The sequence below is a fragment of the Bos taurus genome, chromosome 25 (assembly GCF_002263795.3).
Source record: "Bos taurus isolate L1 Dominette 01449 registration number 42190680 breed Hereford chromosome 25, ARS-UCD2.0, whole genome shotgun sequence".
NCBI lineage: Eukaryota > Metazoa > Chordata > Mammalia > Artiodactyla > Bovidae > Bos > Bos taurus.
This window is the reverse complement of record NC_037352.1, coordinates 15,868,098-15,895,523: the sequence shown is the minus strand read 5'-3', so window position 1 is coordinate 15,895,523 and position 27,426 is coordinate 15,868,098. Positions and strand designations below refer to the sequence as shown.

At 47.2% G+C, this 27,426-nt stretch overlaps 1 protein-coding gene across 1 annotated transcript in view; it reads right to left on the bottom strand.

The window, feature by feature from the left end:
• Positions 1-1,826: 1,826 nt before the first annotated feature.
• Positions 1,827-27,426, bottom strand: part of XYLT1 (xylosyltransferase 1) — a 352,297-nt gene continuing 326,697 nt past the window's right edge. The window contains exons 10-12 of the mRNA XM_002698037.6: positions 22,824-23,019; positions 15,981-16,314; positions 1,827-8,372 (exon numbers count right to left, since the gene is read on the bottom strand). Of these exons, the coding sequence (XP_002698083.1) occupies positions 8,050-8,372; positions 15,981-16,314; positions 22,824-23,019 (853 nt within the window). The 3' untranslated portion in view covers positions 1,827-8,049. The remainder of the gene's footprint in view (positions 8,373-15,980; positions 16,315-22,823; positions 23,020-27,426) is intronic.

Below are 27,426 nucleotides of genomic sequence, written 5' to 3'. Positions count from 1 at the left end.
CAATCACGGTTTCTTGCCCAATCACCTGGCCACGGGGGTAGATACATGATCCAGACTCAGCCAATGATAGTGCCTTGTTTGCCTGGCCCCAGTGATTTGTTGGAACCACTTCCTTTGGCAATGAGAACAAAGGACATAGATGTTTTTCTGCTGTGCTGCTTGAAGGCTAGGGAGTGACTTCTAAGGCCTCCTGTCTCTATCACATGGTGTGGCTGTCTGTAGAGGGGATTAGAATCAAACTGGGAGCAGCAGAAATGGAGCAAAAGGGGACAAAGAGTGTCAAGGTTCTAGTTGCCAGTCTTGAGTCTCCTGGAGAATCTCTCATCCTTGCCCTTTGCATTTTAACTGTTTCCTTCTGCAATTTCAGGAGCCAATAGTTTCCTCATCTGATTAACCTTGAGTTAGGCTACTGTTGGTTCCAAGTGAAAGAACTCTAACACAGATAGGAACATCAAAAATCATATTTTGAGAGCATTTTCTTGTAAGAAGCTGGGCAGCAGGCGGTTTCCCAGCAGACCAAATCAACTAAATATGGAGGCACAGGCTCAAGTCTTCAACACTTGACCTACCTCCTTTGGGTACCAATTCTAATTTTCCACTCTTTCGATTCCACCTTAGGTAAGGGGTGAATGATTCTGTCTGGTCTCATTCTCAGAGACTCAGCTTAGAACACAACTCTCAGCACCTAGCAGCCAGGCCTCCAGTCAGTTTTACCAAAGGCCCAGCTGCTTCCGTGAGAGGTGAGAGTTTTGAGGCCTGTTGGCTACATACCCCCTTGGAGCCACCAAAGGGACTGATGGAGTGGGAGAGAGGGAGACACTAAAAAGACTACTTCTGCTCCCACTTCAACTGGAGCAGCCCTCCAAGCACCCAGTTACTTTCACTTTATTCTATTGTTTTAAACTGAAATATTGAGTTGATGTATGTTAGTTTCAGGTGTACTACAGAGTGATTTGACATTTGCATACATTATGAAGTGACCACCATGCTAATTCTACTAACCATCTGTCCCCATCAAAAGTGGGTACATTACTGACCGCATTCCTAATGATCCAGGGCTTCCCTGGTGGCTGAGATGGTAAAGAATCTGCCTGCAATGTGGGAGACCTGGCTTTGATCCTTGGGTCAGAAAGATCGCCTGGAGAAGGGAAGGGCTACCCACTCCAGTATTCTTGCCTGGAAAATTCCATGGATAGAGGAGCCTGCTGGGCTATAGTCCATGGGATCACAGAGTCAGACACAACTGAGCAACCACTTTCACTTTCTTAAGCTGTATATTACATCCCTGTGACTTATTTACTATATAACTGGAGGGTTATATCTCTTAGTCCCCTCCACCTATTTCACCCACCCCCTACCCTCTTCCTTCCGGCAACCAGTGTTCTCCTCTGCCGGCCCCAATGTTCCCTCTTTTTGGGGCACATGGCACACAGGATTCTTGTTCCTGACCAGGGACGGAAGCTGTGTCCCCTGCAGTGGAAGCATGGAGTCCTAACTGCTGGACCCCAAGTCTTTGTATATAATGGATTTAATGCACAATTTTTGGGGGAAATGTAGTCTAGCTGTGTAGAGAAGAGGAAAGGAAAACAGGTTTGCTACACAACCGGCCAGTTGGCTATACAAAACATTTGCCCCTTTAGATGGCAGTCTTCCTCACTGTCATCTATGTTGAGAGATGACAGCAGGCTTGATCAGGGAGTGTGTGCACACGTCAGGATTTCCCAGGAGAGGTGGTCTCAGCATGAGGGCGGTGCAGAGGAGAGGGGAGAGCACAGCATGGCATGGAGATAGATGCAAGATATCATTGAAAAGTCACACACCTACTGTTCCATAAAGACAGTATTTTTTTTTTAATTTTAAAATTCTGCATCTGAAAACACAGTATGACAGAAAGCATCTATATACACCTGCAGTGTTTTTGGTATGATACAGTATTCAATACATCCACTGTTTTCTGCAAAAGATTTTGCTTTGTCAGACAGAAACAAACTCCCCTAGACAAAAAAATACAGCTAAGGCACAATTTTGTTGTTATTTTTCTGCTAAATGAAAAGACAGAAAAGGTGCAAAAATGGGCGGGTAGTGCAATTGTTTCCGAGAATCACATTCTACCGTGAGGAAAAGCATTCGGATGATTGGAATTTGATTACTGGTCAATTTCAGATAGTTCAATATCTCTTAAAATACTCCTTTAAATAAATAGCAAAATATCTACATCTTTCAGTGTGTGCCATTTGAATTCACTCTTTTTTTTAAAACTTTATTTACAGAGTCTCTCTTTTTTTAAAATCAATACATTACAAAATATTTCTGTACAGTTTTATGCATATTATGATCTATAACAAAATAGTTATTTTTAAAAACTATATCACCACATGTCTTTGAAAAACAATGAAAGGGACGGTAATAACTTATTGTGAGGCCTCTAAAAAAATACCCAAATGCTATTGACAATATAGTAATACCAAAAAAAGAGACAAAGGACGACAAAGACGATTGAGCTCAATTCCAGTGAATTTCCTATGAAAACCCTGGGGTTGTCTTTGGCCTCCATCAGCCCTGGAGCAACGGCAGGGAAAAAGGAGGGACTCTGAAAGTAGGGAGAGTGTGATCCCTTTGAGAACATGACCATCCACTGGGAATATTAAATTCTATCACTTTCCAGGCAGGAAGGACGAAGAGATAAATTGAGAACCTCTGCTGATTTACCCTTGAATGAAGTACATAAAGTCACCAAGTCTTCGGGGGAGGGGGAGGATTGGTAAGCCCATGTTGGCATCCTGCCGGTAATTAAACCAGCCTATTGACAGCGGCGTTATGCTTCAAGAGAGTGCTTCGGGAGTCGGCTGAGGTTTAGACGAGCACCCAAGCCTTCATTTTACCCATAGGAAAAATAGAAGGATATTTTTCTTCAAGACGACACATAGAAGCCATTTCTACCACATCTGCAAGCTACAGATTGGCAGCCCCTGGCTTAGGAGGTTGCTCCGAAAGCTTCAAGATGCTCTTTTCTCTTGGATGTTGGTAGAAATGGGAGAGACAGGGTGGTCAGCTTTCCAAAAATAATTTTAAGGCCACATTTAAAAACGGAGAAACCTAAGGCTTTTGAGGGCGGGGAGGTGGCGTGGAGAAAGGAGAGAAGGGAGCAAATGAGGAATGGAGAGGATGGAGTTAGGAACGGAGGTGGCAAGACGCAGAACCTGCTTTCCCGTGGGGCCTGTAGGCAGAGGTGGATGGAGTATTCCCAGCCAAGGGAAGGGGAAGAGAGAGGGCTTCCATCTCCCTGCCTGGGGCTTGGCAAGGACAGAACCAACGACAACGTGAGGGGTAGACACAGGTGGCACGCGGAAGCCCTCCTCAGTCTTAAGAGGGGTCTGTACAGTATCTTGTTTGCCAGATTAAAAAAAATACTACTTCTTCTGAGAGAGAGACACAGACAGAGAGAGGGAGAGACGCAGAGAGAGAATTTGCATAGATTATACATTCAAGCTCCAGCAGATTTTGGACACCTTTATTCCTCTCCCTCCTCCCCCAAGGTAAACTTCTCAGCAGACACATGAGGTAGCGCCTGTGGTTGATCCATGGGCAAAGTAAGGTAGGTGAGGCGAAAAGCAGAGAGGACCTCCCGTGAGCACGGCTCCCAAAGATGCTTCTGGACACATGGCAAGGTGGCCGCTACAACCCAGGATCTGGAGCAAGCCGGCGGGTTATTTGACACGCCAACTTCTCCCCATGAACAATCTCCTGGACATCTCCACTTGGTGTGATGGAATTCTGGAAGGTGGGGACTGGGCCAGTGTGGACCTCCTTGATGTCCAAGGGGCAGCTCTCGAGGTCAGCAAATCCTGTTTCATCTCCCCTTCAGTATAAACTGTCTTGAGATCAGGAGAGCTGAACAAGCCAGTTCTCATGGGACACTTCTCTGAGGGACCATTTCTTCGGGATGGGAATGACTAGTAAGAGGCCCTCGTTCCCTTCAGAGTTCCACATATGCTGTTAATTTTGCCCCTTCCCAATGCTGGCTTTTCCCCTTCCACCAGGACACCACCTAACCTCCTTTTAAACACCTCTCCATAGAGCGGGCAGCACACAGGCTGAACTTGGACTGAACCCTTTCCCTATACTCTGGTAAAAACAAAACTTGCCAATGTTTGAAAATCAGATTTCCTATAAAAATATGGATTTTTGGCTTCTCTTACCAAATTAGATGATTTTGCTGCACCGTGCCTGTATTCTCACTCGCAACTTCAGACTGGGGCTGAGACGCAGCTGTATTTTTTGTCTGTGTCAGGCACCCACTTGCTGACCACAGTCCCCGCCATTCCCTCTTGTCTGACACCAGCCGCTTCATTCGTCTGTGCTAGTGTCCTGGACTGCATAGCCGCAGGCGACCCCTGCCAGAGGGTGTGGCTTTGACCTGGCAGGCCTTTGCCAACAGCTGTTTCTAGTATATCCCCCTTGGGTGCTGCGGAGGGAGCTTGGGTCCTGTAACCCCAGTGAACTGGACTATGAAAGGGGTCTTTGCTCAGGCCCCCACACCCAGCTGCTACCGCTCTCCTCTCTTCGGGACTCTCTTGGCAAAGAGATCAAGGTTCCAGCCAGGGTTCTCCTTGCACCTGCAAACTGGAGAACCAGAAGGAAGCACAGTCCCCCCCAATCCTGGCCTGTGCCCAAAGCAGCTGTCATTTCCTTTTTTCGGGGAATTGACTGAAACCTCAGCTCCACTGGCATTTTGAAAGTTCAACAATGGCAAATGAAGGCAGAGTGACTCCTGGTCAGATCAGAAGGGCCTTTTTCCAAAGGGAGGAGCACACACACTTCTTAGAATATGAGGATCCTAGCAACCGCTCTGCCTTCCTTGGAGATAGACTGTTTTGCGCTGGGCCTGGGAAGCAGGGCTCAGAGTTGTCTGCCTCCTGGGTGTGGCTTCTGCCTGACCAATACAGGGGTGAGTAGGCAACTGGACAAAGTATCACAGCTTATTGGATGCATCCTTCTCCCCCAAACCCACATCCCACCTCTCAAGCCCCCTAAAGTCCAGGGACCTGGTCAGAGACTCAGTCACGCTCTTCTAAATTCTAAAACAATTTCCAGGGGACCACATTCTCAGGTTTTGAAACCTCAGGCAGCCGCAGCTCAAGGCTGCCTGACCAATGGCCTTGAACTAATAAATCATTCTCAGGTAGACAATAAAAATGAGTTAAACTATCTCCCCTGGGAAAACATCACCTTGGCTCAAATTATCCTCGGCTTTGCTTGAAATTCTCTCTTTTTCCCTTGAAGCAAAATGTAACATCTTCAAAGTGATTCTCTGGTTCAAGAACAGAAGATGTTGAGGAACATCCTGTGTGACTGCTCAGCTTCCCAATTTCCTGGTAGTCAGCAGGGAGTGAGGGGACAGGAGGGGACCATCACCAGAGTAATAAGCCAGCTCTGCCGTTTCTCCACATCTTCCCAATAGAACAGGAGTCAGCAATGTCAGGGTGCGGGAGGCGCCTCGTTGAGGAGTCTGCAGGCTCATGCTGCGTGCAGGGATGTACCAGGGCAGGGCTCCCATAGCCACCACAAGTGACCATAAGCCACCATAAGTGACATACAGAGTCCTAGAGGCCTGGCCAAGAGGAGCAAGGCTGGCTTCCTGGTCAGCTTCCACAGGCTCAAAGAGTCCTTGGACAGAAGCAGAGGCTGAGGGCAGAGAGAGGATGTGCCATGGGCCTCTGGGCTCCCAGTGAGCTTGTAGAATCACGTGGCAATCATGTGGGCTTTCTGAGAAAGCCATGCCAGGCCCCTGCCCTTGGGTTCTCCTGGCCTGTCTGGCTACCCCCACCACCCTTTTCCTAAAATAGATCTCTTCTGCTCCTGGGCATGCAAGGAGCTTGCTTTCCCTCTGTCCTCTGGTCACAGGGAGGCCCATGGTTAAACTGGCTGTGGGAGGGTGGTGATGGAGACGCATGGACGGCCCAAGCTCTGCAGCTGGATGGTCTACCTCCACAAGTGGTAAGTCTGTTGCATCCCCGTGCTGGGGGCTGCTGGCGGGGACGGCTCAGGAATTCCAACACCCCCAGAGCTGGAGGGCCAACCGGGCAGTCCTCCACCCTGTGTGAAGAAAAGTGAGGCACCGATGTTCCCAAGGGCACCCCACTTTCAGCCCATGGACATTGCTGGTTGAAACATTTCCCTCATGGTGTCCAACTCCCTTGCTTTCCACTGAGGACATGGAGGATGGAAGGCAGACACAGAGAGGCAGACATAGGTAGATAGATAGATGGATACATAGAGAAAGCAGGAGGGAGGCAGACAGGAGGGGCTGGGGGAACTAGAAGGGCAGGAGGAGGGGGCCTTTTGTGAATAAAGGCAGCTTCAGTTAGTAAGATAACATAATTGACAAGCTGCAAAAACAGCACCTACTAATTAGTCATTGACTAAAACATATAAATAATAAATATCTAAAGTGTCCCTTCTCTGTATCCTCCATGGCCCACAGGACATCCTGCCTTGCAGGGGTGGGGTGGGGCGAGTAGGGGGCGACAGCTGACAGTTCACTGGGAGCAATCGGCAGTACCTTCAAAGCCACACTGGAGAGAAACCCAACGAGCACCGGCTCTCCTGGGAAAGGACAGTGCACCCAGGGCTGGGACTTTTCCGAGGGAACCTTTAGGGGCGGGATCAGTGGAGGAGGGGGTTCTCAGGGAGGGATCGCTGGATGAGAAGGGCAACCCTCCAATGGGCACATGGCAAGGAAACCCTTTGGGTTTCTAGTAACTCAAGCAATTTGAATAATCCTACTCTTTAGGTTTTAAACAACCAGATACTCAGAGCTTCCCACTTTCACATTGCATGTCAGGCGGGGCCAGGTGGCACCTCGGACAAGAAAGGCCATGAATTTAAAAACCGAATCTGAAATGCTTTTTCCTCGCCGTGTAAAGTCTGTTCCATGTGGTTTGGTTGCTCCCAGCAGCACCAAAGACACATTTCACAAAGTTCTGAGCGCCCGACTTCAGAAAGAAGGGCTCAGGCAGGTGAGGGGTATTGCTGTGCTGACCAGCTCAGGAGTTTTGCTCCCAGCGATCTCTATGAGGTTCATGGCCATGGTCCCTCAAAGTTCTCACTGTCAAAGACCATGGTCTTGGTCTCCTGGCCAATGAATGGCTGGGGGGCTTGATGCTAGCCTCAGACTCATGAGCATCACCCCGTTTCTGCCTCAAGAGTGGGTGGCCTGGAGCCCAGGATGTCTGGCAGTGACACTTTGGTTGGACTTTGGCCAAGTCACGTCACAAGGCTCTCCTGCTCATCTAGTTACCAAGGAGGATGGCTGAACCCAAGAAGGGTTGGTGGGAGGCTCAAAGCTGCCCCCTCAACCCCCTGCCAAGACTACTACCTCCCTGGGAATGAGCCCACGAATGTGACTTTCATGTTCTGTCACTTCAAGGCTGGCACAAGGGTTTCCTGGCCCAGAGGAGCAGGAAGATGAGCTGAAGGGCAGGGCTGGAGATCAAACCCACCCTCTGGGCATTGCTTTCCAAACTAGCTTCTGCAGAGCCCCTGGGTTCTGAAGAGGTACCTTAGGAGATGCCCTTGGCAAAGGGACTGCCCAGTGGGCTGAGCTTTGACATAGAACCTCACACTCTCAGCTTCCACCCAAGCAGCCTGGATTTCATCCGTAGCTTGAACCTCCACCTACGACTCGGTAAAACAAATACTTTGCTGCTCAAAAGAAAAGTTTGGGAATCACTTGTCTGGGTGGGTTGGGAGGGTCATGTCATTGAGGGGGAATACAAGGAACCTGTAGGACTCGAGGATCAACCAGAAGAGGTAAGACCACCACGGTGCTGGGACCAAGCCATTGCTGTCCCCAGTAGCCAGCATGCAGGGTGCATGTGGTTGGCAGAACCTGCTTTGGCGTCCAAACCTTCCTTCTTCAACATCCTATGGCCAGGAGAGCCCCTCTCACAAAAGGCAGCCCCAGGGGTGGGAGGTCAGGGTCTGGGTCCCACTGGCCATCTGGCTGCTTTCCCTTTGAGATCCGCTGGGGTCCCCACGTGCCCAGTGCTACCTGAGCCGGCCGTCGGGTTTGACTGCCCCCAGCTCCGACTTGGGGTCGGGGCTGAAGGAGCTCCAGGCTGTCTGGCTGCAGGTCTGCATGACTGGGCAGGCGCTGGGGCCTGTGGCACAGATGTCCATGGCAGTCCACATCCCGCCCACCAGCGAGTCCAGCCAGCGCTCCAGTATGGCGCCGGCAGAGGCCGCGTTCCTCCGAGCCTGCTCCACCTGGGCGGGGTTGATGGGCAGGCTGAGGACAGGGTTCAGGCTCTGGAAGCTCTGCTCCATGTAGGCGCTGCGGAGGGGCCCGTTGTGCAGCCTCAACGCCTCTTCTGAAAGCCAAAGGGAAGAATGACATCAGTAGACTAGCCACGGAGCAGTCACCTACTACTGCGTGCCTGGCACCATGCTGGGCACTGCATAGCACTGTCCAGTTCATGGGACAATCTCATGAGGAAGTCCTTTTAGAAATCCCATTGCACAGGCAAAGAAATTGAGCCCACGAGGACATTCCTTCAAGAGGCGTGAACCCACTTTGTGTAGAGCATGGTCCATTCATTTATCCATTCAGCATGTATTTATGGAGCCCCTATTATAGTCCCTGATGGCTCAGATGGTAAAGTGCCTGCCTGCAATGCAGGAGGCCCGGGTTCAATTCCTGGGTCAGGATGATCCCCTGGAGAAGGAAATGGCAAACCACTCCAGTACTTATGCCTGGAAAATCCCATGGGAGGAGGAACCTGGTAGGCTACAGTCCATGGGGTCACAAAGAGTCAGACACAACTGAGCAATTTCGCTTTCCTTCTACTATAGTCCAGACAGTAATTCATTCAACACATATTTACTAAACATCTGCTACCTGCAAGGCATTCATTTATTCATTTATTTTGATGCAGATACATTAAGTGCCAGGCTCTGTTCTGTGGTAGAGCAAACCAGACAATGAAGGAAGAATGATGTCGATAAAGAAACAAACAAATAAATAAGGTCATTCCCCAAACTGATAAGTGTCATGAAAGGAATTAATGGGGTGTGTGGAGTCAGAGCAGGGGCTTGATAAACTAAGGCCCCTGGGCCAAATTTGGCCACCACCTGTTGTTGCAAATAAATTTTACTGGAACATGGCTATGCCCATTTGGACACATATTGTCTATGGCTGTTACCACAGCACAGCTGAGTAGTTGTGATAGAAATTGTACACGGCCCACAAAGCTGAAAAATTTACTATCTAGCCCTTTACAGTAAAAACTTGCTGATTCCTGGGTTAGAGAGTGACCAAGTGTTTATTTTAGATGGGATGGGCAGGGAAGACCTCTCTGAGGTGGTGACATCTGATCTGAGTGCTGATTCACATGAAGGAAGAAGCTACACACAGATCCTGGAGAAGAGAACTCCACGTTTTGGGAACAGAAAGTATTCAGCCTCATGGAGCACCTTTCCCGAAATCATACAGGTAATGAGAGTTGGAGCCAGGGTTTGAACCAGGGTCTGTGGATTTCAAAGCCTGGACAGGAGTCCTACACTTGGCTGCTGAATGCCCACCATGAGCTTTCTATAAGACAGGGATTTCTCCTTTGGTCCAAGGTGTAGTGCATGAATAGACCACAGCAGGGAGTCCTGGGGAGCCCAAAACTTGGACCAGAGTTGGGTAGGTGGGAGGTCCAACTGGCTTCTGAAACAGCTCTGCCTTGCTGAGCACCAGGGTCTTAGGCCAGAGCACGGGGACCACAGTAAGGCTGCCTGGTTTGAATCTCCACGTCCCACACACTAGGCATCTGACTTCTTCCTCATCAGTAAAAATGGGTAGAGAACTATTACCTGCCTCTATTATCTGCCTCGTAGCTTTGTTTGTGATGATTAAGTACGCTGACTCATGTGAGGTGCTTAAAATGCCGCCCAGCATATTCGAGGTATTCAGGAAAGTTTAGCTAGGACTATTATTATTGGCATTATTAGTACACAACAGACACACACACACATAACTACAGGGCTGGTTTTTATCATCCCCATTTTACGGATGAGGAAACAGAAGCAGCTATAGTTTAGATCTGGAGTTAAATCCAGGGCTGGCTGACTCCAGAGCCAAAGCATGTCATTCATACACTGTGTTAGTAAACATGGTAAACAAGCCCATACACCCACAGGACGTTAAAACAGCGCTTTTCATTTTTATTTTATTTTTCCATCTGGGGGCTAGTCTTTTGCAGAGTCGGTTCCCCGACTGCAAAATGGGGATACTTACCGTTCCAGCAATTAGATTCACAAGACTGGCACGAGGCTCGGGGAAAAGCCCATGTGCTTTGTAAAGTAACATATGAACAAGAGAGACACTGACTGTTTCCCAGGGCTTAAAGATGGGGAAGCAGAAAATATAGATATTTGGGCTGACAAAAAGAAGCTAGACATCTCTGTTTTGAGGAAGCTCCCACTCATGGCTTATTTCATTGCTAATTACAAGAATATATTTTAAAGAAAAACTAGATCACAATTCTGTTAAGTCATGTTTTACCAAATCAGGTTTTGCTATAGCCAAGCTCACTGAGATTAGAAGAAACCTCTTTCTAAGACAATGCAGCATTAAGATGACAATGCTTCCTCTTTACTTGAAAGTGGTTGTCACTCTTGGAGACAATCAGGACAACCTGGATAATCCGAAGGTTATTTTCTAATATGTGCAGTCCTGAGTGAGGAAGAAAGACAGTGTAAATATGCCTGCACTTCAAAAACAATGAGAAACCTAGTTGAATTAAAAATATGCCTTACCCTGAGGAATCCATAATTGACAAAGACTCATGGACCCCAATGTTCATTGCAGCACAATTAACAATAAATGGCAACCCACTCCAGTACTCTTGCCTGGAGAATCCCATGGATGGAGGAGCCTGGTAGGCCACAGTCCATGGGGTTGCAAAGAATCGGACACGACTGAGCGACTTCACTTTCACTTGACTGACTTAAGACATGGAAGCAACCTAGACGTTCATTGACAGATGAATGGATAAAGAAGCTGTGGTATATATACACAATGGAATATTAGCCATAAAAAGGAACACATTTGAGTTAGTTCTAATGAGGTGGATGAACCTTGGAGCCGATCATACAGAGTGAAGTAAGTCAAAAGAGAAGAACAAATATCGTATATTAACACAAATATACGGAATCTAGAAACATGATCCTGATGAGCTTGTTTGCAGGGCAGCAGTAGAGGTGCAGACAGAGGACAGACTTCTGGGCACAGAGGGTGGGACGAATGGAGAGAGTAGCATGGACACATGCACGCTACCATTTGTAAAACACAGAGCCAGTGGGGATCTGCCGTATGACTCCGGGAGCTCCAGCCAGGGCTCTGTGACAACCCAAAGGGGTGGGACAGCGTGGGAGGCGGGAGGGAAGCTTTAGAGGGAGGGGTCGCATGCATACTTATGGCTGACTCATGTTGCTGTATGGCAGAAACCCACACAGTATTGTAAAGCAGTTATCCTTCAATTCAAAGTACATTTTGAAAATAGAAAGGCAAAAAAAAAAAAAATGCCTTGACATATCCCCTGAGAAAACCATAATTCGAAAGGATGCATGTGCCCAGTGTTTATTGCAGCAGTATTCACAATAGCCAGGACGTGGGAACAACCTAAATGTCTAATGACAGATGAACGGATAAAGAAGATGTGGTGTATATATATAGAGAGAGAGAACTCAGCTACAAAAAGAAAAAAAAGGGGGTCATTTGTAAAGATGTAGATGGACCTAGAGTCTGTTATACAGAGCGAAGGAAGTCAGAAAGAGAAAAACAAATACTGTATATTAATGCATATATGTGGAATCTAGAAAAAGGGTACAGATGAACCTATCTCCAGGACAGAAATAGAGATGCAGGCATAGAGAATGGACACGCAGACACCAGGAGGGTGGGAAAGATAAAGTGAAAGTGAAGTCGCTCAGTCCTGTCTGACTCCTCGACCCCAAGGACTGTAGCCTACCATGCTCTTCCGTCCGTGGCATTTAAAGGTGGGACTAACTGGGAGATGATGATTGACATATATACATTACCATATGTAAAATAGATAGCTAGTGGGAACCTACTCTAAAGCACAGGGAGTTCAGGTTGGTCCTTTGTGATGACCTAGAGAGGTGGGATGTGGCGGTGGTGGGTGGGAGGGAGGTCCAAGAAGGAGGGGATACAGGTATACTTATAGCTGATTCACTTCACTGTACAGCAGAAACTAACACAACATTGAAAGCAATTATACTCCAGTAAAAAAAAAAAAAAAAAAAAAACACAACTATACAAGAAAGTCATTCCTTCAGTTCCCAATGCCCCAGGAAGCGGGGGGGCTGGACTCTGTGGTTAGGAGGCAGACAGGTGGGAGAAAGCAGGAAAGCAAGCATGTCCTGTCTTGCTGTATTTAGCAGAGGCTCTCTTTTTCAAGTTCATTAATAAGTCTGGCTCTCTCCCATTTCTCCCTGATACCCACCACAGGGTGGGCAGCTCCTGCCCCCATCTCAGCAGAGATTGCAAAGATGAGAAGCTGGAGATCGGGGAGACACCTGAACTGAGAAAAGGCAGGACTTGCAAAGTGGAAAGAGCAATTAACAAACATTTGAATACTGGGAATCAAATATTGTGGTTGGTGCAGAAAACCCTTATGAAAAATGAGGTTAATGTGGGAAATGCTATTACAGCATCAGCCCACGATGCTCGCCTCTCTAATTAAATTTCCCTCAATTCCACCTCATCAGATTTCTTGAGATTACCAGGGATGCATCAATAGCAATTACTCTTGATGAATCATTTTACAAATTGCATTGCTCCCACCTTCTTGTTCCCTGTCACTGGAACATCATTAACAAATACAATTACCGACAACAGGGGGGCTGCTCCCAGTGGGATAAAATGACCCCTGGCTCACCCTGGGCATGGGTGGGAAGAGCTTGTTGTCTTTAGAAACTCCAGGAGAAAAAGAGGAAAAATCGGGACCCTGTGCATGGCCCTGGGCCATTTTACTGAGGTAGGATGGATTCAGGGCCATTCTTGTTCTAGATGTATTGAAAGCTGAGAGGAGATGGTCACTTCCATGCCTCTCCTCTACATCTGGCTTTGGGAACCCTTAGTAGTGCTAAAAATGTGAGCCTCTTCAGGGTGACACTCGAGGACCCTAAGTGGGTGGGCTCTGGCCCAGCTAGTTCTGGAGGGACTGTCTTTTGCCTGTTTCATGGGGCAGAGGAGAAGCAGACGTCCCTCTCCTGAAAACATGAGGTCCAAATCTTTCCGCTTGTTAGCACAGAAACCTGGCAGAAATTGACAGACTTCACATTAATACTCCCTTTTTAGGACTCCAAGTGCCCTTCCCCATGTCTATGTCCCTCTTTCCTTGTGTCAGTAGCTAAATGACACCCAGCCCAGAACTCTCTTTAGCTAACAGAGACTATGAAGCGTTCCTTGCTTCTGGGTTTCTGATCTGTTAGATGGAGATGGACAATTTCAAACACCCAGAGACCTAGAAATCCTGTTTTTAGGAATCTGTGTTATGGAAGAATTTTCATGGGCATATACTGTTTTAGGTTCAAGAATCTTCTTTGTGGTGTTATCTGTAACAACAACAATAAAAGAAGGTATGTGTCCACTAAGGTGGGGGACAGACTGTGGATCCTAAACTCAAAGGAATACTAGGCAGCTGGTAGTTTTACATATATTGACTTGAAAGTGAAAAAAAGCAAGTTTCACTACAAAGTGGATCATTCCACTTTTCAAAAAATGATAATATCTTTGTGATTTATTTTGTATTTGAAAGTGAAAGCCACTCAGTCATGTCTGACTTTTTGTGACCCCATGGACTACACAGTCCATGGAATTCTCTAGGCCAGAATACTGGAGTGGGTAGTATTTCCCTTCTCCAGGGGATCTTTCTGACTCAGGAACTGAACCAGGGTCTCCTGCATTGCAGGTGGATTCTTTACTAGCTGAGCTACCAACACTGAGAAACGTCTAGAAGGATGCACACTGGACTCTTGGCAGTGGCCACTCCAGGGGGTGGAACTGAGCAGGGAGGAAGATGTTGTGAGGGCCTCCGTGCATGCTAAGTAGCTTCAGTTGTGTCCGACTCTGTGTGACCCCATGGACTGTAGCCCACCAAGCTCCTCTGTCCATAGGATTCTCCAAGCAAGAATACTCGAGTGGGTTGCCATGCCCTCCTCCAGGGGATCTTCCCAACCCAGGGGTTGAACTCATGTCTCCTACACTACAGGTGAATTCTTTACTGCTGGGTCACTGGGGGATTAAGGAAGATGGTCTCCATGATAAAAGAAAGAGGAAAGGAGGGGAAATAGGAAAATAAAAGAAATATTTTTGGGAAAAAAAGAAAAAAGGCAGACACACTAGGAGTCTGATATCCCTCTCCCAGACCTACTCATCCTGAATTTCCTGTTAATAATTCCCATCATTTCTTCATAGCTTTCTACTGATACATGAGTATTGAAATAACATATTGTTGGCTTGGCCAGTTTTTGAACTTTAAATACATGCACTGTAATTATTATATTTACCACCCCCCAAAGTTATGTTCTAGACACTTGTCCAGATCAGCATGTGGAGTGTTCCTGCACTGGGTTCCCTGCTGCGTAGACTTTCGCTGTCAGAACAGACCACACTGATGGCCCATCAGATGTCAGACATCTGGATTGGTTCTGGTTTGCTGCTATTATGAACAACTCTGCTGTATTTCTGCACAAGCCTCTACCTCGGGTGGAATGTCTGTGTGGTATGTATCTATGTTCAACTTTACCAGCAAATGCTAAAGCATTTTCCAAACTCATTATGTGGCTCTCCCACCAGGACATACATCATTCTTCATTGTGTGTGAGCTCAGTTGTGCCTGACGCTTTGTGAGCCCCTCTGTCCATGGAATTTTCCAGGCAAGAATATTGGAGTGGGTTGCCATTTACTCCTCCAGGGGATCTTCCTGACCCAAGGATCGAACCCGCATCTCTTGTGTCTCCTGCCTTGGCAGGTGGGTTCTTTACCAACTGCATCACCTGGGAAGCTGGTGGCTTTCAGGACATGCATAGATGGTTATCATTCTCCAACTTGACCATCAAATAATGTTGTCTCAACTTCAAACATGTCCTAACATAGTGGTTGTGAAGTGGAATCTCTTTTTGATTTGAATTTGCATTTCTCTCATTACTCATGAGGCTGAACACCTTTTTATATGTGTGCATATATATTTTCTCTCTCTTTTTTATTTCTTTTATATCCGAGATTGGCCCTTTCTCTAAAGGGCCAGATAGCAAATACTTTTGGCTCTGTGGGCAACCACTCAATAATGGCATTGTGGCCCCAAAGCAATCATAATCAGCATGTAAATGAGTGTGACTGTGTTCCAATAAAACTTTATTTACAAAAACAGGGAGTGGGCTGGATTTGGCCTGTGGCTTATAGTTCCCTCTGACTCAGGGAATTTCTGAATTTGAGTACTTTTTGTATATTCAGATGTGAGTACTTTTTTAAATGTGTGGCAAATATTTTCCTCTAGTATGTGATATGTCTCTTCACCCTGTGTATCATGTTTTTGATGAACAGAAACTCCTCTTTTAATTATTTTTATTTTAAACCGTGAACAAGATTTGCTGAAACTCAATATCAGCCTGGGTTTATTTCCCATCTGTTTCAAATATGATTAGGGCCTTCTGTAAGTCCAGCGGGACAACATCTAATAAATAGGTGTCTAATACAGACAGACGACATCACCTCTGTGTGCAGAGACAGGCAGAAAATTAGAAGGTTTGGTATGACAAATGAGCAGGAAAAATCCTGAGAGGCGAGTACTGCTCTCAAAGGCAGCCCACGTGCCCCACATCTGAGCAGCATCGCCTGCCCAGGTGGAGGACCTGGGAGGCCCTTTGTATTCGAATACTTACCCCACAGACATACTGGAGGTACTCACCTGGTTTGATGGGCTGCCTGTTTGAGAAGGTCAGAGGTGCAACGAGGAATTTGGTTTCTGCAACTGGCACCCAGTGGTGGAGAATTTTCACCGTCCAGACCCCAGGCCTCAGGGGCAAGTTCAAAGGGGGCTTGTAGTGGGTGAACTCGGCAGTGGACTCAATCAGGATGTCATAGGTAGCTGCGATGATGTTGACGGGATCCACCCAGATGACAGTCACGGTCACGTTGGGGCCCTTCCCCCATTTCTGCATGCCTACCGGCTCGTCCATGGGCCCCAGGAGACCCCCAAAGTTGCGGAAGAGCCGCTCCTTGGCATCCCAGTCAGTGCCGACCTGAAACACAGGAGCGAGTCTTGAGATCACTGGGCCTGAATGTGAGTGCTCCATCCCAGAAAGGCCTAGGATCCTGCTTTGGTTGTTGTTTAGGCACTAAGTTGAGTCCAGCTCTTTTGTGAACCTATGGACCATAGCCCATTAGGCTCCTCTGTCCATGGAATTTCCCAGGCAAGAATACTGGAGTGGGTTGCCATTTCCTCCTCCAGGGATCTTCCTGAACTAGGGATCAAACCCATGTTTCCTGCCTCGGCATGTGGATTCTCTACCAGAGGGCCACAAGGGAAGCCCAGGATTCTGCTTACTGGGCTTCATTTACCCATTTTACAGATGAGGAAACTGAGGCTACAATTAAGTTACTTGCTCAGTAATTTAAGGCTGGACAGGCAGTTGGCAGGAGATCTGGGATTTGGATCTGGTCTGAAGGATTATGGGGCTATGGTCCATTTCCTTTGGGCCTCCTGTGTCTGGTTCATGGTGTGCATGAGGAATGAATGAATGTCCACTTGCAGGCCATCCCAAGGAAACATAACTCCTGCCACTCAACAAGTGCAGCTGATTTCCACTTTGGTCGTTGGCTTTCCAGATCACGTGCCTCTTTTTAGAGCAATCACTTTGAACAAGAGTGGAGCTCAGGATTTGGAGCTGCCCTGTCATAAGCTAGGGAAAAGGAGGGTCCCTCAGCATCACCTATCATATGCAGGATTTCAGATGGCTTTCCAAGGAAGAGACAGTTTTGGCTTCCCCTAGCATCCTGAGCTGGACCCTATGGGGAGTGATGGTTGTATGATCCATCCTTCCTGCCAGTCAGTGGGGTGTGTGTGTATGGCTCTGACCCCAGAAATCTGCTCTTGGCTTCCATCTTTCCCCTTTTGGGGACTCCAATTTATTCTCCACCCAGTATCCAGAACAACCTAGTGAAACAGCCTCTCACTGCTCAAATCCCTGTGACTGCGCCCCTGCTGAATTCTGGTGTCCAGCACTGCTTGGTACACAGTCAATGCTCCATCAATCACCTAGTGAATGCATGCATGAATAACTTGGCAAAAAAATGAACTAATGACATAGATCCCTGATACTGGGCTCTGTTACTATTTCAAGTCAGATGAAATCGGGGGTCTTCTCTCCCCCAGGAGGTTTAGTATAAGGTTCTGAAGACGCAGTGTGCGAGCACATGTGAGCAGGCGATGAGCACACTACAAGGCCTGTACTGCTTCTGTGGTCCTTCCACGAGCAGCATCTCTGGTGCGTGTGTGTGTGGTGGGGGGGTGTGAGGAGGTGGTGCAAGTGTGAGTAAACATGTCTACACCTTGAGCAGACTTCACACGTGCAGTGCAAACACGAGCTGGTTTATGTTTTCATTGTTTCTCCATGAGTTACTATACCCATCCCTAAGACACAGGGCTCCATGGCTAATATTTATCCAGAGTTTCTGGTGTTCCAGGCCTACTGCTAAGGGCATAGGTGCATTGATTCAGCTAACATTCCCACCTCCATTGAGGGAGCACCCTTGATCTTATTGTCACTTCACACAGGAGGAAATGCTCTGAGGTTCAGAGCAGTCAGATGACTTGCTCTGGTCAGTAAGAGGGACCCAGGAAGTCTGGACCCAGGGGCTGGGTTCTTATTTACTCTTCTGTGTATCGCCTCCTATTCACTCACCCATTCATTCATTCATTCATTCATTTACCCAACACAAATGTGTCGGACAACTACTGCCTACCAGGGGTGGTTGTAATACACAATCACGGGCCCACAGCCTGCCTCAAGTTTCCACCTTTGGGCCAAGACTGACCTTGAGGAGCTGTCCTCAGGGCAGCAGAGGGAGTCATGCAGAGTAGCAGCTGATCTCTCAGAGGACGAGCAGGGACTGCTCCTCCTGAGGACCCCTGGAGCCAGCACAGTGGCTGGAACACAGGAGGAGTGAGAACAACACTGTATATTGAGGGAATAAATGAATGAGCGAGCAGGATGCAAGCCAGGCCCCAACATCACAGAAAGTTTTCTAGAGATGTCCTATTCTGCGACTTCCCTCCATACAATCCTTTCCAGTTCCTTCTTGTTGTTCATTAGTCCAGTCTCTCCTCCTGTCCTGACCTGCAAAGTCTGGTCCTTTTTCACCCAACTCCAGCCTCATCTACATCCCTCTCTCCTCCTCCACTCCACCCTGTCCAGGCCACCCTGGAACACTCTCAGCACCTCTGCCAGAAGGGCTCTCTCACCCCCTGACCTTGTGTCTGTGCCTGGCTCTCTCTCGGGCTGGCTCTTCTCTCCTTCCTCACTCTCCTCCTGGCCAGCTCATTATCCAGCTCTCAGCCCAGGTGTCACCACTCCTGAGAAGCCTGCCTTGCTTACAGGCATCCCTGACATTCTTGTCTAAGCTTAGCTTTTTATTTATGTAGTTATTTAGTGCAGTATCACATTCTAATTGGCATGCCTCTCTTCATGGCTCAAAACTGTCGACTGCATGAAGGTAGGGACCACATCTGGCTTGTTCACCAAAATATCACTAGTGTCTAAAACAATGCTCAGCACACGGTACTCACTCAAGCACACTCAATCTCTCTCTGTCAAACCATCCATCATCTATCTACATCATGAATGATTAGGGGCTGAGCATATGGGCAAATAGATTAATGATCACAAAACTCCTTTGGGGTCCTACTTAACAGAGGGATTTATAACCAATTAGGGGACTATCCCCCAAAGAAATGGGGGTGAATAATTCTCTAAGTTTGAGTTTTATAACCAAGTAACCCAGGTGGAAGAGTTGTAGAGCAGCTTACAGTGGGAAACTTGAATTTGTCCTAAATCTAGGACAGGAGAAGGAGGAAGGCAGCTGCCGTCTTCAGCACAAGGAGAGGTGGGGCTGCCCAAGAGGGGTCCCATTGCTATCACATGTCTGTGGCTCAAGATCTCACCTGACCTCACTGTGGAAGTTCACTGCCATTCACCATCAAGTGATCAATTACTCAGATTTAAGTATGTATTGAGGATCAAGCTCAATATATTGCTCCCCAGCTTCAAGCCCACCATAACTTCTTTCCCACTGCACCTAAAATGCAAGTCAAACTTCTTTCCAGGGCCTGTGAAACCCCTCATGATCTGTCCCCTGTCCTCCCGAGTCCTTCCTCCTGCTCACTGGCCATGCCAAGCTCCGTCCTGGGGCCTCAGGACCTTTGCACATGCTCTTCTTTTGGAAGATCCCAGAGTGTTCCAGGTCTCCCCACTGCTGACTCCTTTACAGGTTTCAACTCTGAAGTTATCTCATTAGAAATGCCTTCCTGAATGACTCGCTCCATCAACGTGTAACCCAGCAAGACCCTATGGGGCCTCCTCAGGACAGATCCCCCAGGTCCTTCACCTGCCTCTTGTCTGTAATAAAAACTTTACCCTCCAAGGCCTTCTTCAAATTCTAAACAATGAATTTAATCAGAGGTGTGAGAAAATGCAGAAAGAAAGGAAAACAAGTCAAGTGAGACAAAATAATAATAATTTAGCCATTAAATGAAGTCGAGGATCTTTTAGTTCCTCCTCAAGGACAATAGATAATATTCTGAGCCATAACCTCGAGCCTTTCTGCAGATACTGAAATCCCCAGCAGGTGGAAGAAGTTAACTGTATGCTGCCCACAAGCACAGAGAGCCCGGAACCATTGGAACCATAAGGTTGATGATGTTGACTCCGGATTACCTCACCACCAACCAATCAGAAGAACATCCACGAGCCGGTCATGCACCCCACAAGTGCCCTCCCTCACCCTGTCTTTAAAAAACTTTCCCTGAAAGCTATCAGGGAGTTTGGACCTTTTGAACACTAGCTGCCTGGTCTCCTTGCTTGGCACCTGCAATAAACATAAACACCACACTTTTCCTTCACCACAACCCTATGTCAATAGACTAAGCTTTACTGAGTGTGGGCGAGTGGACCCAAGTTTGTTTTGGTAACAGAAAGCTGTCCCACCAGCCTGTCAAACCCTCAGAAAACATGGATGAAGTCTTATTTTCTTTATAATCCTTGTCATTAATTGGAATACTTTGGTTCACTTATTTGCTCAATCACTGGCTGGTTGCCCTAGTAAACAGCAATCCCAAGACAACAAGGATCTGGTCTGTTCAGTTCACCATGGCCCCTCCCACCCTCACACATCATAGGCACTCGGGGACTGCCTGCTGACGGAAGGAGCATCCTTCCTCTATGCTATCAGCATGGGACTCCCAGGGATGGAGTGTGCAAACCAGGCCCTATGCAAAGCCCCAGGGCCGTGTGACCCGATGGAGATTCTCAACAGCCCACAAAGTGGCCCTGTACTTCATTCCCTCCTTCTAGTCCAATTTTACACCATTTACCTTAAAACCAAGAAAAAAAATTCATGACACAAGTTTCAGGGCTCCCTGCACCCCACGCTATTCCTCTGCCAGAGATCCGGGTGGTTCCCACACCCAGGGTACCAGAGCTATATAGCACAAGCCCTAACTAATCACTAGTCATGGATTGGCCAACATCTGTCACTGCCAGAAGTGCCCAGTTACCCACCAGCAGGCTGATAAACAGGGAGAGCCCAGTGACCAGGCATCCATCTCCTTAATGGGACATTAATGTCTTCAATCGGCTGCTTGGGCCCCCAGCACAGAATCCAACTGGGGCAGCATCTAATTGCTCCTTGACACCAGTAATTTACGAAGTGGGCTCCCACGGAGCTCGGATCCAGCCAATCCATTTGGAGCCTTCATTGAAAATGGTGGCCTGGGGTTTCCCTGGCGGTCCAGCAGTTAAGAAGCTGCCTTGAAATGCAAGGGGCACCTGTTTGATACCTTGTCCTGGAAGATCCCACATTGCAATGGAGCAACGAAGCCCGTGAGCCTCCACTACTGAGCTGGTGCTCTAGAGCCCCTGTGCCTCAACTACTGAAGCCCATGTGCTCTAGAGCCCCTGCTCTGCAACAAGACAAGCCACCGCAATGAGAAGCCTGAACACTGCAACAAAAAGACCCGCTACCGCTAAATAAATACATGAATCTTTTAAAAGAAAGGAAACCGTGACTTAATAAGAAATTTCTACCCCTGCCTGTGTGGTGCCCATCCAGTCAGGCCTAGGTTGCCCAGGCAGGGCCACAGCGGCTGGAAAATGTAAGCAGGTCAGATGCTTCCTCCCACTCCACTCCTGGCCCCCAAGATTCTCCATATTTTATGGTCAGACTCTTTACCCCTAACCCAGCAGCCAGATTCACTGGGAATGCTGAAGTCTGGGGATGGATCACCTCTTTAGGTACTTGCTGACATGCAGAAAGCAGAGATAAGGTGCCAAGCTTGGTCATGCCTCCCCTTCCCACCAGCATCACTACCCAAGCACAGACACTCACTCATTCAGAAATCCTATTTGCATCTGCAAAGGCTGTGTCCTCTTCTGTGTGCTGAGGATACAGCAATGAGCAAGTGCTTTAGTCTCTGCTCTCTTGCAGACAATCACCAAGTGATCAGAGAAATCAACAAGGTCATTTGAGATGATAAACGCTAAGAAACATAAAATAGGGATGTCCTGGATGAAAAATTGTGACAAAAGTGGGTGGGCATGGAAGGCTTCTCTGAAGGTGCACCATTTGATTTAAGATCAGAATGACCACAGGAAAAAGGTGAAAACCTGGAGGAAAGTATTCTGGGCAGGAGGATGTGGTGTGACAAGCTTGAGGCAGGAAAGAACTTGGAATATGGATAAAGATGCAAGAAGTGTGAGTGGGAAAAAGAGTGGGTCCTGGGTGAGACCAGAGAAGCAGACAGAGGCCAGATTATGTAGTGCCTTTCAGGTCTGAAGATGGTCTTGATGTTACAAGAGAGGTGCTAGATGAATCCATCTCCCAAGGCAGAAAAATAACTCAAAGCCGATGCAGTCCTGGGAGGTAGAAACTGCGTTCCACGGATCCATGCATCCACGCATCAGACCATCTGTCCATCTATTGACACCTCTGTCCAATCCTCTACGCATGCATACATCCAACACTCATCCATTCAATGACTGATCTGGTGATGACTCTGAGTTAAACCCTATTCTAGGAACTGGGGAGGCAAAAGCACAATTAAGCATAGGATTTGTGGCCTAAGTGACCTGGATTCAGTGTTGGGCTCTTCTGCTTCCTAGCTATGATCCAGAAAATGATTGACTCTCCATAGGCCTCAGTTCTCCAATCTGTAAGATGGGACTAATGCCATAACTTTATTAGGAAACTGGCTTGTTATTGGTTTATTACTAACACAGGATTAGAAGGAATCACTAATTAGGGTAAAAAATGAAAAGGAATATAAGTTCTACTGTAAAGAAATACCAAGGCTCCAGGTTGGTTGGTGCACTGATATGCACCACCCTGGACCTTCTCCAGGCACAGGGCGAGCTTATCTTTGGGGTCCTTCAAGGCACCTTCTCCTCCATTTCCAACTAAAAGTGTCAGAGCAGGAATAGAACCCAGCAACTGTGCGGCCAGAGGCAATGTTGTGAGAGAGTCTTTGGCCTCCTACCTCAGAAAACTGAAGTCTCCCAAAGTCGCTGGGTGGGCTGGCGATCTTGAAGACTTTCTTCGGCATCACCCATGTCTCCAGGGTCTCGAGTTTGCTTACGGCCAGGTTTGTAGCATGATGCTTGATCAGAAAGCCCTGGAAACGGTCAGCAAGGAAGTAGAGGTGGACAGAGGCTGGGTGGCCCATTGGATAGTACCTGAAAAACACGCACAGGCTCACGCGAGCTCACGGGTCAGGACTGGGTGTGAGTCGGTCACGATGGGGCTCCTCACCCATCATGCCGATCCTGTTCCTAAGATAACCCCCACTTCATACAAAGCTCACTGCATTCCTGAAGGCTGTTCCCGTATTTCTAGGATCTCAATAACTATTAACAATAACTTTTCTGCTGATCATACGTGTAAAACATACCGACTGTATGAAAGCACAATTATGAAAATAAAAATGCCTACTTTGGATGCTTCTTCCATGTTGCTGTCCTTCAGTTGCTAACAACAGCTAACTAACAAGTTGTGTCCAACTCTGCGCAACCCCAGGGACTGCAGCATGCCAGGCTTCCCTGTCCTCCTCTACCTCCCAGAGTTTGCTCAAGTTCACGTCCATTGGGTCCATTGATGTTATCTAACTGTCTCATCCTCTGCTGCCCCATTGTCCTTTTGCCTTCAATCTTTCCCAGCATCAGGGGTAGATGATGTCAATTCACAGATATATTCAGTGATCCTCCGGTGCTGGGTACTGAGAAGCAACAATGGTGTGCCAACAATGTCATCATGACATATTTCCTTTCAGCCTTATTTTCTATGCACATATTTACATAAATTCTCTATAGCTGGGATCATAATATACACACTGGCTCTATCCTGGTTTTGCTTCATCGTATTTCCTGATCATTATCATGTCTTTGAATAGTCTCTGAAAGCACGATTTTTTTGTGTGTGTATACATTATTCCAGTGTATGTAATACCGTGACATGGAACTATAATACCAAAATATAGTTTTATAAACAGGGAAAGTTCCCCATCATTGAGTGTTCAACTTGTTTCTAATTTTTTTTTTTTTGCCATTCTAAACAATGCTGCGGTAAGCATCCTTGAGCAAAAATGTTTTGGGAAACATCTTTCTCCCTCTCTAATCTCCAAGAGGCTCTTGATGTCTGCTGTGTAAGTTTATCAGAAAGGTTGTTCCGATTTACACTCTCACCGTCCTTTTCACCAATGCACTGGGTAGGATGCTTAAAAAGTATTGCCAATCTGAGATAAATACATACATAGACAAATAGCATGTTTTAAGATGCAGGTCTTTGATCCACAAAGGGGCTGAAAGGGTCAGGGAAGCTAAACAGATGCCCAGAGGAGGAGGGGGGAGAACAGACAGAGAAGGAAGGACGAGCGTGGACAAGCCTAGGTCTCTGTCCTTCCCAGCTGTAAAATGAAAAGCTGCCGGCTTCTGCACTGTGTGAGGTGCAGGGCACTTACAGGATGCTTCTGGTTCCAGCATTCCACAAATCACTGTCCCGCTCACTGCCTTCCCTCTGGTCCTGCCCTGGAGTTTAAGTCTTTACCTCTGATTATAACAGGGAAGCTGCCTTCCTGTGTTATGCATCTCCTGAAATCACTGCCTTGTTATCAGGTGCCTCCGGGGCTCTGAGCAAAAAGACCTGCCCCGTCTTCAGACTGCTCACCGCACATTCCCGGCCCTCGCAGGTCCACTTGGGTCTGGACTTTGGAAGCAGAAAACCCCTCCCTGTGCTGCAGAACTTGCTGCCACGATGGAATGTTCTACATCTGCACCATCCAGCCCAGTAACCCTAACCACTGCTGATGACAGAGCTCTTGACGTATGGCTGGTGTGGTTGAGGGACCGCACTTTAAATTTGAGTTCATTTAAACTTAAATGTCTCCTTGTGGAGACAGCATAGATGGTGCTGTGAAAGTGTCCTGGGGTTGCCTGCATTGATGTCCCCAAATTGTCACTTCTGTCTCTTTCCCACGTGACTTGGTGGGTTTCCTTGCACCAGTGAGGTGAGTCTATTTCCCCCTTCTCAAACCTGCTTGGCCAGCAGGAGATGAGGTATGGTGCCAGTTCTGAGCCCGGATCCCAGGTAGGCTTGCACATTTTCCATCCCCTCTCTTGCTCCTCTGTGATCACTGTGAGAGCACAGGTGGGCTAACACGTGGGAAGGTGAGATGTTTGGAGCAGAGCTGAGCCACCCCAGGTATCCCAGCCGAAGCCTTCCTAGACCCACCAACAACTCCCAGCCAAGGGCAACAGAGCCTCCCTTCTGACCTGCCCCTGGCTACAGAAGTGGAAGAGATGCCAGCAGAGCCTAGGAATACTGCTCAGCTCATGTGCAAGCTTGAAGGCTCTGTAAATGCTTATTGTTTCTAAACACCGACTTGGGGCTAGTTTGTTATGTGACATTATTACAATGGATAAATAATACACTGTCAGGGCTCGTTCTGGAAGGTGGGTGGACTAGTGAAAGTTGAAGAAAAGCAGGAGAAATTATTACCATGGAAGTCAAAAGAAGCAAGTGTTTCCAGAAGGGGGCAGTCGGTTGTATGGGATGCTGCTAAGGGGTCAGGTAAATAAGTGATGGTCAAGAAACCCAGGAGTTAACCTTGCATTGCCCCTGTTCCTTCTTCCAAGAAATCCTGTTTTCTCCACCTGAATCCATTCTCTACTGTCCTATGCATGGCCAGCATCCTGGTCCAAGCCACCATCATGTCTTATCTGGACTTTTGCTGGAGCTGCCTTACTTAACTTCCTCCTTCTTTTGTCTGCTGTAATGGATTCTCAGAGTAGCCATATCTGTCATCCCTTCCTTAAATACCACAAGGGGCTCTGCTTATGCTTGGATAAAACCCAACCTCCTTAGCTGGTCTACAAGGTCCTGCCTCTTTCTCTAGCCTCATTTTGTTTACCTTTGTCCCAATTCACCACCTTCTAGCCACGTGGACCTTATTTTGAAGTCTTGAACACCCTAAGCTCACTTCTAGCCCAGGGCCTTTGCACGGGACATTCTCTCTGCTGGGGATACTCTTTTCCTCTACTGATTGCATGGTGGGCTCTGTCTTATCTTTTTGGCTAAATGTTACCATCTCAGAGAGATCTTCCTTGACTGCTGACTCTTAAGTCACCAACTCACTGCTGTTACTTGAGCTTATCCTCACTGCAGAGCATTTATCTTTAGAGACTTTTGTTCTTGTTGCTGTGAGCTGGGGTACTGCTTGTCTTCACACTAGAATGGGAGGACCTTGAGCTTGGGGCCTGGTCTGTCTGGGTCATGGCTGAGTGCCCAGTGCCTAACACACAGCCTGCCACATGGTAGATGCTCAATCGATACTTAAGGTTTGAGTGAAGATTCTAGAAGGATATTCTCTTGAACCCTTTGCTTCTAAGATACATCTAGGGAACCGGAAACCAGAACTGAACACAAAGTCCCTTGGTATGGACTCTAGACTGTATATGGTAATTAAGTAACTAAAACTGAGAGGAGAGTTGTAACTACATGCAATAGAGGATGTCAGATGCGACACAATAGAACCTAAACCATGCCTCTGGTGCATTTGCTTGGCCCAAAGGTGTTTTTATTTCTTATTTAAATGAGGTGGGCATTAAAAAATTTGGGAAGCTCACACAAAAATGTGGATTTCTAATTTGTCTGAAAAAATCAGGAGATGTGATTGGTAGCTCCAAGTGTACATTTCCACAGGGCAAGGATGTGCTGGAATTCAGCACCAGGACCCTGGGGGCCCCTGGTCCATAGGATCAGTCCATCCTTAGCTAAGGACACATGCTTCCCTCCTGGCCCTAGATCACATTTGAATTTGAGGACCTGTAATAAAACACTGACATCCTTATCTCTGAAAGGGACTCTCAAGCAAACTTTCATTTTCTTGTTCCCTCCATCTGCCATTTTGAAATTTTCTGCAATGAATAAATGTTATCTTCTAATGACAAAAAAAATCAATAAACATTTTTTTTATAAAAGTGTATACTATAGACTAGAAAGCCACAATCTGTATGAAATGTCCAGAGAAAATGAGATTTTTGAAATAAAGTTTCTACTTTTTTCCCCAGATAGCTCTGGGGTAGGAATTTACTGTCTTTTGCCTTTTGGGATAAGGGTCCTTTGTCCTGATTTATTTTTAGGCTTGTATTAATAAATATATTGGCTTTGCCCACAGCAAGGCACAGGGGTTCCATTATAATAAAAAATGAAGTAGAAGCCAAAGGATTCCAGGCCTGAGGCAATGTGATGGCTTGCTTAATCCCAAAACAAATAGCAGAAGAAAACTTCAGCAATCATAAATCACTTGGAGGTGTCTTTCAAAATTTCATCTAAGATTATTTACCTTACAAATGCTATGAAACCTGGGATTAAAACTACTCTTGAAACGATATTTGCCTTCCAAGCACCAGGCCGTGTGTCATCTCCTGGGGCCATATACTGTGGCTCCTGGGACAGGGATTCTGCCCCTGGACTAGCAGGGAGGAAAAGACATTCACTGATGACCTTGATCCTCACTGATGACCTTGACCTGAGGCACTGCTGTTACTAGCAATGGGGGTGTTAAAGGAAAATCTGCTTTCAAATGA